The 14,742-nt window shown below is 35.7% G+C and overlaps 3 protein-coding genes across 5 annotated transcripts in view; all 3 read right to left on the reverse strand.

The window, feature by feature from the left end:
- LOC129806555 (ribonuclease P protein subunit p30) overlaps positions 1-14,742 on the reverse strand; it is a 35,224-nt gene that overhangs the window by 16,398 nt on the left and 4,084 nt on the right. The window lies entirely within an intron of this gene.
- LOC129806544 (tRNA-dihydrouridine(16/17) synthase [NAD(P)(+)]-like) overlaps positions 1-14,742 on the reverse strand; it is a 30,963-nt gene that overhangs the window by 12,001 nt on the left and 4,220 nt on the right. The gene's annotated exons all lie outside the window — the stretch shown is intronic.
- Positions 637-8,245, reverse strand: LOC129806536 (uncharacterized). The gene is made up of 2 exons (XM_055855200.1): positions 6,635-8,245; positions 637-2,674 (listed from the first exon to the last, which is right to left on the reverse strand). Exons 1-2 carry the CDS (start codon positions 7,141-7,143, stop codon positions 925-927), a joined length of 2,259 nt encoding a protein of 752 aa, XP_055711175.1. The 5' UTR covers positions 7,144-8,245; the 3' UTR covers positions 637-924.

A 14,742-nucleotide genomic window follows, 5' to 3' on the forward strand; every position in this document is an offset into this window, starting at 1 on the left:
GTTTTCTTGTCAACGATCAACAGTGAATCTTAGTGACTTTCTGTCAGTGCCCTCCACACCATCGACGCATAACCTCAACTCTTCTGCAGGAAGAGCTCAGTGTCCCTAATTCGCGATCTCTTCAAGCCAGATAGAAGGCTTACCAAATCTCTTTCTCATCCATAATTTACTTCCCAGTTACGGGAATCTCACAGGACGCTATTCAGTGCTTCTTTATCTCATATTAGGACATCGGGTTTACTTATTTTATCTTCCCCAGGCAATTTCAATATCATCTTTGGTGCAACTATCAAAGGTCACCAATAATAGTCATTTTATGCCCAGCGCACAATAACATTTATTTTGTAAACATTTTTTGACATTTCAATGAGTGTGAGTGAGATCTAGATCTAGTTATCTCGCTCACACTTATAGAAAATTTTGAAAACATGTTTACAAACAAAAGTGATTGTGCGTTGGGCATTATGAGCCCTTTTCGTTCCTTTACAAACATTTTTTCGTACATTTTTTTATTTGTCTGACAAAAGTTTACGAACAAATGTCAAAACTTAACGAACATTTACGAACAAATGTTTGTTAAAGAACAAAAAATGTTCGTCAACAGATTGTGTTACGAAGATTTACGATTATACTACAAACTTTTACGAACGTTTTAGTGGGTTTAATGAGCATTTCGTAAGTTCCCAATTGAAATAAAAGGAAAACTATAACAGTCCACTGTCTAATTCTGGCCTCTGGCTAATTTTATCCCCTCTATAATCGCTTCTCAAAATAAATTTGTTCAATCCCTGAAAATCAACAACTTTTCAAACTTTCGCTTCTGCTTTTAATGAATAACCATTATTTCACAGAGCTCTTTTCTCCCATCTATGATAAATTAATGCTTTTTGGTAGTTTCAATAGTTTAATTATAGACTAACTCATTCACTTATCGTGAACACTTGATCCGTTGATACTCGTGATACTCTCGCTGCTGGTGCACATATCACTGTTGCAGGTGGTGTGGCGACAGGGCTTGGGCGAGGTGGGATTAGACAATCCGGATTCGTGAATAGGCGATAGAGTGGGACTTCGTGTTCTCAGTAGATTCTTTCGTCTTCCCTGTCGCCTGACAGGATTGGTGGTGGTATTTCGTGGATGTTGCACGAATGCCAGGGTATCTGCCAACTCTTGCAGATCCGCCGTATTGCGAATCTTTCGTCGTGGCGGTGGCGGTAGAGCCGGTAGAGTAATCCCGCATACTTGTTCAGTCATATTATCTTCCCCATTTGACCGTATCGCCGAGGTGGGCAGGACAGTTTGGACGTGAATGGAAGGTATTGGCATCGTTGTATTGTGTTGTTCGACGGATGATAGTGGACGAATTTGATTTTGCTTCAGTACGGCATTATTCCCGCGTCGACAGTGGGATGTTCTGTAACGGCCGATGGTCCTCAGCATGTGCCTAAATCGAGACACCGGCCAGGGTCTCACGAGCCGAGATCTCGTGTGTTTTGCGTTGATATTGTTTGTGCTTCCGTTCAGTTCGAGTCTTGGCTGGGAATTTGAGCCAGAATGCCTATGCAGGGAGTTCTTTTTCTCATGACAGTCACTGTGCTTGCCCTTTACATCGCCTCCATGAGGCAAGGGTGGCACGGAGGATGCTACGGTGCGAATAGTGTCAACAGGTACATCAGGACTGTCTGGCACGGATGAACAGCAATTCCACTTCCGACGCCACCTATGATGGTGCTTGGTAATTGACTTGAGACAGCAGCGTTTGCTCTGAAATGACAAACTCTCCGTCTTACTTGGCGCCTTGATGCGGAAACTACAGAAGGTGCATTGTTCGGCATATCGGACAATTGATTGATTATCCGTTTGGGTGAATTCATTCTGATCGACTCTCTTGAGCTGGGAGCAACAGTGGAATGTCCGGGATTCGCATTCCTGACTGTTGTTCCCGTACACCGTTGCCGAAGAGCTCTGCTTCAACATGGAACAGACATAGAATGCTCTATGATGATGTGCCAGTTGATGCTGATACTCCCTCGATGATTCACAGCAGTGCAGAGTTTTTGGTCTATTGAAAGCCCTTGGATTAGCTACGACATCCGTAGATGTCGATGCCGTTGCCACGGACGAACAGAAGTAAACGGATGACCCAGTAAGGGCAACATCAGGCTCAATTCCAGCCGGCAGTGTCGATGGTGTCTCAGCTGCAGCATTCTGCCGACGATTCCGAATGTACTCGTAGGTGGTTAGTCCCAGAAAGGATATGTAGATGTGAAAAAAACAGAGATGAAGAAGAAGACCAGCCGAAATGGCAGCCAAAATTCCAAGGACAGCCACAAATATCAAAAAGACCGTATCATGTAATCCAATTCCATTGCTAATAGCATCCACCGTGTCTCCAAGTGTTTCACTACCATTGCCATGGGAGGCATTGAGGGCAGTATTGGTGTCATTGAAGAGGGTGGCATTGGCACCAGATAGTGTATCATTGAAGATAACAGACGCCTCATTGGCCACAACATCATCAGTCCACGTCCATATGTTCAGCCACTCAGGTTTAACGTGGTACAGCACAATTTCTGCAATAGCAGCGGCCAGGATGACCAAAGTTGCACAAACGGCACTCACTACGCACATGAGGAAGGCCACATAATTTCTCTCGCCAACACAGTGATTTAACCTGAGGGAAATCGTTACATAACGACTTAGATAACACCTCCAGGTCCCATCGAATTCATTTGCATATTGCCACTTTCATCAAATGTCATCGTATCTGCATTTTTCTTTTCCGGACTAATCTATCCGGACAGCTCGAGTTGGAAACGTCAAATTGAATACACGTGAAATTTGTACTCCAACTTTTTCATAAAATTGTGTAAGTTCTTTAGATAAATTCGTGCTTACTTCTACTCTCAAGAGGAGAGAAGATAGGAATATTACCTATAGTTAGTGAATTTCTGGCATAAAAAACACAATGGAAGTTTTCTTGTGAAATAGTTTCGTCAACCTCTTTGAGGTTAGGTTGCTGAATTCTGTGAAAATCAGGGCTATGCCCGGGAAATCCGATGCTGGCGGGGCCGGTTAAGACTTCTCCCTTTCCCCAAATGATTTCCCACCGATACAGTTTATCCGGAATTCCGCACGCATGAAATTTCTACTTTCCTCTAAATCCCTTAAATCTCCCCTTTTCCCCCTTTTCGAATATACTTTGGATAATATTTAGATCTCATAAGGATATTTCGTCAATATATTGTATTGTATTGTATTTATTTTTCATTATCATTGACAATATTTGGTAATGTTCAACCTATCATACCTTGCGGCCATCGCCGTCTTAGTGTTGGTTACCAACCTCCAGGGTGAAAACGATGGAAAACCCCTTCGCATGTTGTATATTGTCAGGTTTACACTTTTACATTTTTATATTGATTCCTGAGTTTGTCCATGAATTCCTAAGTCAATGATAAGAATAGAGGCCTAGCTTTTTGGCCATCAGAATGCAGCAAGATATCACAACATACATAGAAACCAAGACCGTAAATGAAGTACGACAAAGACCTTGAATTATTCCTAATTAACGATTTCTCAATGTCAAAAGTAAAATAGTTGTGGAGAGCGTATTCCTCCACAAATGTGTCGGTTCGCTTCTAAACGGTTATGAACTGATAATAAAGGTTTTCTCGACATTCAATTGTACAGGGAGTTCCGCATTGAAAGAATTTTTCGGGACCGAAAAAAGCCGCGAATTAACTCGTAACACAGAAAAATTGCATACCGGCAGGAGATGCAAAAGACTCTCTCTCTCAATCGGGCATATGGGGCAAAATGTCATCCAAATCATCGAGAGATTTGGGCATCAAAATCATCATAAATTCCACAAAAAGCGTTCAAATTTTGAGAATCACGATAAAACAAGGGGAAATACAGCGAATTTTAACAAATTTGCTTTAAAATCAAACGTGAAAATCGTCAACAAAATTTTGCGCCCGGAGTTACGGAAACGCCGTGATGTATGCAATACATTTTTGGCGCCATTTTTTCAGTCTATTTTCAGCGACAACGATTCTAAGAAATATATTTAAAATTAACCGCGTGAAAAATACATACTTTTAGGGCCATTTCAAAAATTATTTTATAAATCAGCTCCCAATAGTAGGCAATTCATATTAAATTCTTTTAATCCGTTTTCTCTCAAGCCGGACCTCCCTGTATTACCCCTAGACTACTTCGCTTACATCTTAGGTCGTAAAAATATTAGTATAAATTTGTTGCAAACCGATAAACATTAAAAAAAAAAAGTGTGATTAGAAGGAATCACACCTAAAAACTTCGTGATGAAAGAGAAATTTTGCCTTCAATTCTTCTTTTCTAACATAATAACACATGGGAAAACGAGAAAATGCCTTTCAGGGAGCATAGAGTACGATTTTTTTCTTTTTTTATTTATTAGCCTTTCCATACATTTTATTTACAAAAATTAATGAACAGCTGAAAGTTCCATCCACAACGAGATGAAAGAATATAAAACGGTCTGTTTAAGTGAGAGATTAGTTAAAATATGGAAACACTTGAAACATGAACTTTTATTAAAAAAAAAACAGATACTAGATAAAAAGAGTCACAGAAGATAAAATTGTTAGTCTTTTAAGCTCGAAATTATTAAAATTGAGTAATAATTACGTAAGGCAAGAGCTCATAATTTTTGGACAGTTTCTAAATTTGGACACTTTGAGGGTAAAATTGGACACTTAAAATAAATTGATTAAAATCATGGATTTTTATTCCAATACTTGGTGAATAATGAATTTTATCTAAATATTTGTTCTTTTTGGAAGATTTTAACACCAAATTTGTTAAATTTTGAATACGATTTTAGTTTAAAAAAAAATTGCTTTGTTGAAACTTTAGTGTGAGCAATTGCTTACGAGAAACATGACAGAATGTTTCCTCGATATTTTTAAGTAATGTTATTAAATATTCATTGAATATTGTGTTGATTCACGTTGATACTGATTTGTTCATTTGATCTAAAGTGAGATTTGTCTTTTGAATTACATTTTTCGTGTGAAAAATGGGCAATTTTCTCAGAGATTCACCAGAGAGGTGATACTTCTTATTTTGGACAGGTGTTTTTCTCTCGAAATTTCGTGAAGTATTAATATTTGTGATGGCTAGATTATATAAATGCCAAGGGAAACAAAGCAGCATCATCTCTACAAACAAGATGTAGTGTGAAAAGCCTTAAAAGACTCCCAGAAAGTCGATGGAATGCGCGAATCCGCGCGCATTTGGAGTACCGAATTCTACTCTCTTTAATGAATGATACAGAAAGTTTCTGGGCTTCTTGTAAAATTCTACGGTTCCATTACACAAACAGGAAAAGGACTTGGTAAAATAGGTTCTTGAAATGGAGAACAATGGGCATCCTATTGAGGTGGATTAGCTGTCCAAAATTATAACCAAAGTGTCCAAATTTATAACCAAGGTGTCCAAAATTTAAGCCCAATTCACCTCTTCATATCAATTCATTTTTAACACGTATTAAAACTAATGTTAGTTAAGACAAAGACGATAAACAGATGGCCTAGTTTCTAGACAACCCTTCAGAAAAGAGAGTAACAAAAAAATCAATTTGTTTTGAAAATTTCGCACTTCAAACTTAGACCATTTATGCTTATAAGCAACATGTCCAAAATTATGAGCTCTTCCCCTAATTATCATTTGGAATTGCATTTTTCCCACATTCAGATTTATCTGCAATTTTTGAAAATACGTTCTCTGATCAGTTTAGTTTTTCTTCAATAAAAACTGGTAACTGGTAAACGAAGTGTCGAAATTAGTTCAAACCTTCAAAAGATGTTAGTAAGACTATTACTGAGGATACTATACTATTTTTAAATAAATAAATCATTTATTGTCGGTGTAAATGCAATTTTTCTTATGCTACCTTGTAGTGACTCTCAAACGTTAGAGGATTAACTGATCTAAAACTCGAGAGGACAAAGATGAAGGCGGTGTCCGGCGGTATCCGTAATTGCTAAGCCGGAATATCCGACAAAGACGCGATTGACATCCTTGTATCTTTAGAAAGGTCAACCGGGTACCCGTCTTCGTTTGCTTTTTAAGTCTTCCGAGACTGTAAGCAATTTTCACGATTTTTTTTATCAAAAAAAAACCTCAGGAATCGAGGTCCTACAAACTGCAAACTAGATTCGGACATTTCTTTGGTTCATAATCATCCAGAAGTAGGCATTGGATTTTTATTAGTACTAAAAAAATTAAAATAAAAATGTTTTTCGTAGAATATTAATATTTGCCTTTCGTTATAGGAGAAGACTTTCAGGCTACGCCATACTCTAACTTCAAACACTTCATATTTTCTCATTTTCCTTTAATGAACCTGACCTTGACCTATCTATGGCATTACTTTTTTTTAGCATATTTTATTAATCTTAAGGCACATATTTCCTGTAAAAATTGAGTGATTGTAAAGCCTGAAAGAGTTAGTAGGGTTTTTAGAGGTCACGGGGTCACAGATAATCGGTATTTCCGTATTTCGATGATAAAATTGTACCACGTAAGAATCGCAAAATGCAGATACGACATTTGTTGATGAATGTGACCGTTGTTATCTAATTACCATTTACAATGATGATCGAATTTTCCAACGCACTTGTTGCATACACTGCAGTGTTTAGTCCTGGAGCTACTAGTTGCAATATTACAGAGATGACAACGACCATTCTCAATGACATGGGCGTGCTTGGTTCGATCGAATTCTGGAACAATTCGGTCCACACTCTGTTTTCTCAATTCTGAATCTGATGGATCGAGCAAGAGGGCGGCTATATGGGATATCCCATGGACGACATAGAGACCAGACAGGAGGCCAAAAAGGGGTTGCTGGACGGGTGTTGAGAGGGCTGGTATGAGCACAAGAAATGTACCCAGACCAAAACTTACAAGTGCCACCCAACCAATCAATTGTAGTGGATGAAGTGGCAATTGAAGTCCATGTATTCGTCGACCACGACGAAAGTGGGCAGCATTTAAGTTATCTTGGAAGGAGCAGCAGGGGTTCCGTTTGAAAAACTTCACTTTCTGCGATGTCTCCTGACCAATTGGTGTGACTTGGTGCTCTGTGAGCATTATATAATAGACGAGAAAGACAAACACGCCTCGAATGTAACGTCATATCATAGAAATTGAATATTGACTCCTCTTCTATGTATTTTTCTCCTTCTATCCTTTATCCTCACAATACAGGCATTGTTGTGTGTCCTCCAATTATCCTGCACTTTTCCCATTGATTGTCTCTCCTCACAATTTACCCGAAATGGTTCATTTTCTTTTTGAACAAATTGCGTTTCACTTGAATTTTTATCATTTCTTTCTTTGAAGAAAAAGGAGCATACATCAACCCGTCTGGAGGACTTTAATATTTCACTCAATTTTTTAAAGAGATAGCTCTCCTTTTAAGTCAAAATTCACATTTATAGCACTTTATTTTTTAATTAGTTCTTGAGAAATTTAATAATGATGATGTTATAAAATTCAGAAATTATATTGTATCTTTGTTTATTTTGAAAAGCATTTAAATCAATTTCAATGCAAAGTTACTATCATCACAACCATTTTCAGTATTGTTAGCAACACACAATCACTTTATATTCATAGGTATAAAAGCACACGGTTATAGGAGAGAGAGAGTTTAACATAGGAAAATCATGTATATATGTATATCAATTTATCGATCCATTTATTTTAAAAGACATTACACAAAAAAAGGTTGTTCCTGTAGTTACAAACTATTTTAGCAATTAGTTCTTTGGACGTTTATAATGACTAGATTGTAATCTGCACTGGGGTTTATTCAAACACAATCACAATTGCTTCAGTAATGCACAAAATATTCAACACTTTTTTCCTCTTCTTCCTTCCTTGAGTACACACAATTATATTATATACTATTTCAGTATATTTTACTTTTTTTTACTTTGAGAAATGCGGCAGGACATGAATTACGTATGGATTTTTTTTAATCTAAATATTTTAGTGTCTCTAGTCTGAAGCAATATTCTTAGTTTTTAAATAAATTTCTTATCTCTAAAATAGTTTGAAAAAATTAGCGTATCGAGAGAGAAACGTCTGAATTTCCACACAGTTGTACACCTACTAATCACCAAGAGCACTAGGCGAAAGACAACTCGCATAGAAAATTAACAAACTGTGACATTGACTCTCTTGCTTTCTCTCATATAGCGCCAATCTCTTTAGTACACAAACGTGCACACGAAAAGGAGCGGGTGTTTTAAGTTGGGGGAGACCTGGAGAAAATCTAGGGTAAAAATGAGAGCGAGAGGAAGAGAGAGAGACAGAGAGAAGTTAACGAAAACGCGAAAATGAGAAACATTAATATACATCAATGGTGAAGGAAAATTCGCAGATTGCTCGAATTTGTAAAACAGTCCTGCATTCCACGAATCTCCCTTTGCAATTGCTTTCGGAAATGTTCCGATTTATAAAGTGTCGGACACACCTACGACTAAGCCGAGAGACAGCTTAGCGTAATTATAATCAAAATAATGATTAGACTAGACTAAATTTACATCACTTTCTTAGGGGATCTGTGGTGCAATTGGTAAGAGCGTTCGGCTCTTATGCAGTGTGACCGCATAAGTTCTAGTCCTGCCCCGTGCAAATGATTGAAACGTCTGAATGAACATTTTCCCCGAAACATTGTAATCTGAATAATAAATTTATAAACTGAACAATATACAAAATGGCAATAAAAGCCCGGTACATCGAAATTAATTTAAAAAAAAATCCATCAGTTTCTGACTAATCCGTTACTCGGTTTAAGCCGAGAAACGGCTTAATTTGTAAGAGACTGATGGGAATTGTCGCAACTTGCCGCTTGCAGCGACAATTTTGCTTCAACGGTGAACATTTAGCAACTCGCGCGCCCCCACTTTTTTCTCGCTCTCTTTTCATCTTCTTCTGGGCACGCCAACATCGTCTTGCAAAAATCTCTTAATATTTTACTTAATCTATTGTCATCAGAAGTAATTTTTTACTGAAAATTAACTAGTGAATTGTGGCCCTTCTGGCAAAGTATTAATATTAAAGAAATTAATCGCCTTTCGTCCAGGATACCTCAAGTTTATATTACTCACATATTTCTCATCTCACAGGTAACAAAGACCTTCACATTCTCAAGGGATATCACACCTAACATTACATACTTTCTCCTGATCACTTATAGGTAATTCCTGACCTGCCCAAAGCGCAGGAAGAAGCCAGTTTTCATATTTATAATCGTCTTTTCATTTCATCATTAAGTAAATCTCAGAGGAATTTAGTCTAATAATTATTTTGTTTATAATTACGTTAATTCGTACGTGTATCCAGCACATAATCCTCCCAGAAGATTGTAAAAATTTTTACCGGTTAATTACCGATTCTAGACTTTGCAAAATGAATAAGGTAAAGTACCCTGTAGTCGGCCGGTTTCTCAACTCGGCCAGTGCGACAATTTATTCAATTTACTTAGATTTGTCATAATATGGTCTTACCGATTTAACATTAGAAGGTGTATTATATTATATATAATGTAAATCAGTGAAAATTTCATAGAAATTGACTATAAAACGTTAAAAAAATTGGTTAAATAATTCAACTGGCCGAGTTGAGAAACCGGCCGACTAGAGGGTACTTTACCTTACAATATTTAACTTATTTTGGTTGTTCAGTAAATTATTGTGAGAGTTTCAGTTTCGAATTTCACGGTTCTGGCATACTTTTTACATCAGGAAAATTTCATGAAAACGAAATTTACATCTTACTCTATTTATTTATTTACTCTATTTCACTCTTCTTCTTCTTCTGAACATCACAACCGCAACAAATTCAATCTAGTTTGACCGAATTTTGAATGCAAAAGAATGAGATAGACATGAAAAACGTTTGAAAAAGAAAGAGATGCGAATTTTAAATTCATGAAATTTTCCTGACCTAAAAGGCGATGGAGAATCAAAATTTAAAAAAAAAAATCAGTGACAAAGTGACGCAACTTTGCGAAAAGCTGGAGCTTATGAATAAGAATCTCAAAATTTTACTACATTTAACCCTTTAACGACGAGACACTTTTTACGGACTGAAAATCAACAATAAAAATTAAACTGGAAAACATAATGAATGATAAGTTTTACATCTAACCTTGGAAAGTCCAACAGAATCTGATTCGGTGTATTTTGTGCCTCTATGAACGATAGGGACAAAAATAGCCCAAAAATTTAAGTAATTTTTCTGACAATACCAATAAATAATATTTTTCGTTTTAATGAGAAATATTACGTATGAGTATTGTAGTTGTTATTGCTAAAAGGGTTTTGCTTAAAAAATGGAAATATAAAAAATAAATAAAATCAGTTATGAATTTGAGAATTTAAAAAATCGCCATTTTTGAGCTTAAATATTTACTATATAGCAAATGGCTAGAGACTTGCAAAAAAATTCTATATTCCTTCAACCTTCTACTTTACAATTATGTACAGACATAAGAAAAAAATAACTTTAGGTAGTCAGGAAAAAATATTTTGTTAATGGGACACCGGTGTTCCAATCGTCCTTAAAGGGTTAAACTAAACAAGTGGCTTGGGTTACCTGGGTGGAGCGGTTTCGAGTTCCGAAAGGAAGAAAACCGGCTCATAGACAATCGTCTCGTTCAGTAAGAACCTTCCCGATTTGAGAGCTCTATCCTGTTGAGATTTTTTCTGTAGCAATTCGAAGGAATATCAGGAAGAAGTTTCGTAACAAACCGTTAAAAGTTCTAACGTTTAAAAATCGACGTGTTACACAAAAGTGAGTAAGTTCATCAAAAGCACATTTTACTGAAATTGCAAGTCAAACGTTCTACCATCCTGAAATTCCACAAAACTGCACAAAAATTCGCTTGAAAAAACTAGTTGACCGAATTAAATAAAGTCTTATTACTATGAAATTGTATAAAAAAACACTGAATACGTCATTTAAATCATTCTGAGCCATTAGTAAATATTTGCATAAGTATAGTTGTTGAGTTTAAATTTCCCGCCTTATAGCAATAAATGCTCTGCTAAGGCAACCCTAAATATACGAGACACAATGTTTCCTTTCTAGGCTAGCGCCTCTGGTAATGGTGGAAAGAACTGTATTAGTTTAGTCGATCGTACGATTTTAGTTAGTATGGACGTGAGTTCGTATTGAGTCGTACAAGTGATAGGACATAGTGTGGAGAGCTCGCGACTGTCTAGAGCCCACACCAGTCGAATGCATAAGCAGGTCACCTCTTAACTATCTTTAGATTTAAGAATAGATATTGCTTGTCCCCTATATAGAATCCAAAATAATTAAACGAATTATATCGATCATTTTCCCAAGTAAAATCAGCTAAAAAGCGAAAAAACATTACAGTTCACTAAGGATTTTAAAAAAAATCGATGTCTCTAAAGGTTTGCCCTACGTTCTAAGAGACAAAAACTTATTTTTATTCTCATAACACCATTATTCCTAAATTTTATTAAAATAAGTACTCTGGAAAGGTAGATCCAGATGAGAGTATATCAAAATAAGAAATTACAATAATAATCTCTTTAGAGTTTGAGCAATAATAAGGTGAAAGAGAGAAAAGTTATTCCAGCTCATGATTATGTAGGAGGAATGCATAATGCCGATATAGTACCAAATGATAAAGTTAATAATTTACTCAACTTTCTCACATATTTAGAATCCAATATCTTTATAAATATGATTTTAATTGTCAATGAATGTTTAATCATTAGCCCCATTATATATCCTTTGTTCAACTACAATCGATTTTTCTTTCCATTGATGACGTCGCTCAGGAGTTCTGCGCCATATCGATTTAAGGCGGAGCTCTTTATACGTTATGATAGTGTTGTTGGGGGTTTTTCATTTTCGTCTCAACCACAAGGAATAACACAAGCTTTTCCCGCTTTTAATAAAACCCCAGGAATACACATCGTGTTCTACCTACAACTATCTGTTTTTACCTCTTCTTCTTTTTTTTTTAATTTACCACGTATAGACAATATACCATATTCGACATACTGACGAGGCATTTACCCTAAAACCGGCTAATAATAGATGATTTGAGGAAATTTGGGCCATTAGTTTTATGTTAAATAAAAAGGATATTTTGGATAGTGTTCACCCCAGAAATTTTTCATACCTCATGCTGGTAGTAAAAATAGCATATAACCCCATAATTCACCCCTCTGTAAATTAATATTCATTCTTCCAAAGTTATTACACCATGCGAATATTTTAGCGTGTGATGGGCAGGAGATAGGACGTTTGATGGTAATTGGAAAGTTCTTATAACTCAACAGGAATCTCTGAAATTTCTCAGCAATCTTTGTGTCAGTTGAAAATTAAAAAAGTTTCATGTCTCATTATCAAGTTCTCGAATTCATTTTATACATAATACATTTATACAGAGATTTTCTCTCCAACATTGAGGCCGCTGAACCTTTCTTCAACATTTTACCCAAGGGTATATTTTCTTAAAAAAAAAAGTTATTACCAAAATTCAATTTTTGTTGGGAGAACTGTTATTTTTTTATCCTTTGCAATAATTATTTCAACTCATAGACATGGTTAATCAAGAAAACCGTGCTTTAGATTGGATTATGTAATATGTCCAACAACCCAATTGTTGATAATTAAGAACACGTTAATTCAGAATATTACGAAATTTATCTTGATTTGATTACTTATTACGTGAATTAGAAAATTAGACTAATTGGATATTACTGCTCAAACTCCACAGAGAGAGCAATATAAATAATTTCTCAATTTTAAGTTATATATATTTTTTACTCCTTTGCCCCTAAGGGGCCATATTTATGAAAAAAATTGAAAATCTTAGATTAAGAGTTTGTTGACATCACGCTGTTTGGTTCTTATCGGTTCATAACCAATTCATTACCAGTTCATGACCAATTTGAACTGATTCAGATTTGTCATAAATTCCAAAAGACCCAACCAACCCAAAAATGACCTCATTTGGTTAATGAATATGATCTCTAGAGCCTTTTTGACCTTTGATTTTGAAAAATTGTTATTAGGAATAATTCAATGATATTTTTGTGTAGGGTAACTGAACCAAATTTCAGCATAATTGCTCATGCAAGCGACGAAGACTTAAATTTGAAATGTACTAATTGGGGTAAGTGTGCCAAATTCCGGCCAGCTCGCAATTCCGGCCACATTTTTTGTTCCTCGAATTTCCATGAATTTTTAATTTTTTACATACTCTGGAGATTATACAGTGCAAAAGAATAACAAAAAATGTAGCTTCGACAAACGAGATGACGTGATAAAGATATTGGAAGAATTCCCGAAGGGCAAGAAACTATGAGAATGAAGGTGGCCGAAATAGGGCACCAAAGCTATGTCAACATTTTTATTTATTTTAAAATATATTAAGAATGACTTTAGAGTAAATAAAGACGATAAACTGTCTACATGATTCCAAGCAACACTCTTAAAGTAGAAGGAATGAAAAAAATCAATTTCTATTAAAGATATTACATTTCAAACTAGAGATTTTGGTGCTTGCATGCAACTATGCCGAAATTTGGCACACTTACACTATATAGATTATATACTATCCAAAATGATTTTTTGTCAACTTCTTTTCAAGGAGTGTTACTTGGAACCTTATGGATAGTTTATCATCTTTGTTTTCTCTAAAAACGGTCTTAACCCATTCCTTACCATGGTATTATACATCATACGCAAATTGAGTGATTTTAGATGATTTATTCTTAGGCAATTGCTATCCGAATTGGTGTCGGGAATGAATGTTTAGTAACCTTAGTTCTTCAATTACTTGAGAAAAATACTCCGACAGGCCTACATCCCCTTTCCTGATTTGAATTCTAGTTGCCAATTGGTGTTCTTGGATAGTCACTCTATCTAAAGCAATAGAGTTTGTAATGAATTAATGCGCAGAAAATAAATTCAGTGACCGTTAAGACGTGTGTTTGACAGAGGCTCCCCGCGCCCCCATATGAGGTAAAAAAATTTTCTTTTCAAAAAATTCATCTTCTAATCTGTAGGAAACTAATCCCAAAATATGAACATTCTATCTATCTATTTCTGGTACATTGACTGAATGGGTTAATGAATTTTAAAATGAATAAAAATATAGACATAGCTTTGATTAATATTTCGCCTACTTTGATTATCATAATTTCTTGCCCTTCAGGAATTCCTCTTAAGTCTTTTTCACATCGTCACGTTCGTTGAAGCGAGTTTTTTGCATTGTATAATTTCTAGAGTATGCAAAAACTAAAAACTCAGGGAAATTTAAGGAACAAAAGAAGTGGCTGAAATTGCAAGCTGGCCGAAATTTGGTAGTTACCCTAACGAAAAGTTATGAAAGAAATGTCCGACTAGATAGGGTATTTGCATGTAATTCGGGACAGGTTATGTGTTGTAGGTTCATATTTTTAATACAAAATAAATCATTCTGTTATTTCCTTACCAGGAGTATTATTTGTAACAAGCGTAACAATCTTAACAAGCGTTCCAAAATGCAAACTGTACTGTCCAGTTACCCTAACCTCTAAAACGTATCCACAAATTAAAAAAAATATAGATATTTCGAATATTTCGATACATTTTCAAGCAATTCTAAAAAATATGGTTTTGGAGGGAAAGAGAAGTGACGAAAGGGAA

The sequence above is a fragment of the Phlebotomus papatasi genome, chromosome 3, assembly GCF_024763615.1.
Source record: "Phlebotomus papatasi isolate M1 chromosome 3, Ppap_2.1, whole genome shotgun sequence".
Taxonomy (NCBI): Eukaryota; Metazoa; Arthropoda; class Insecta; order Diptera; family Psychodidae; genus Phlebotomus; species Phlebotomus papatasi.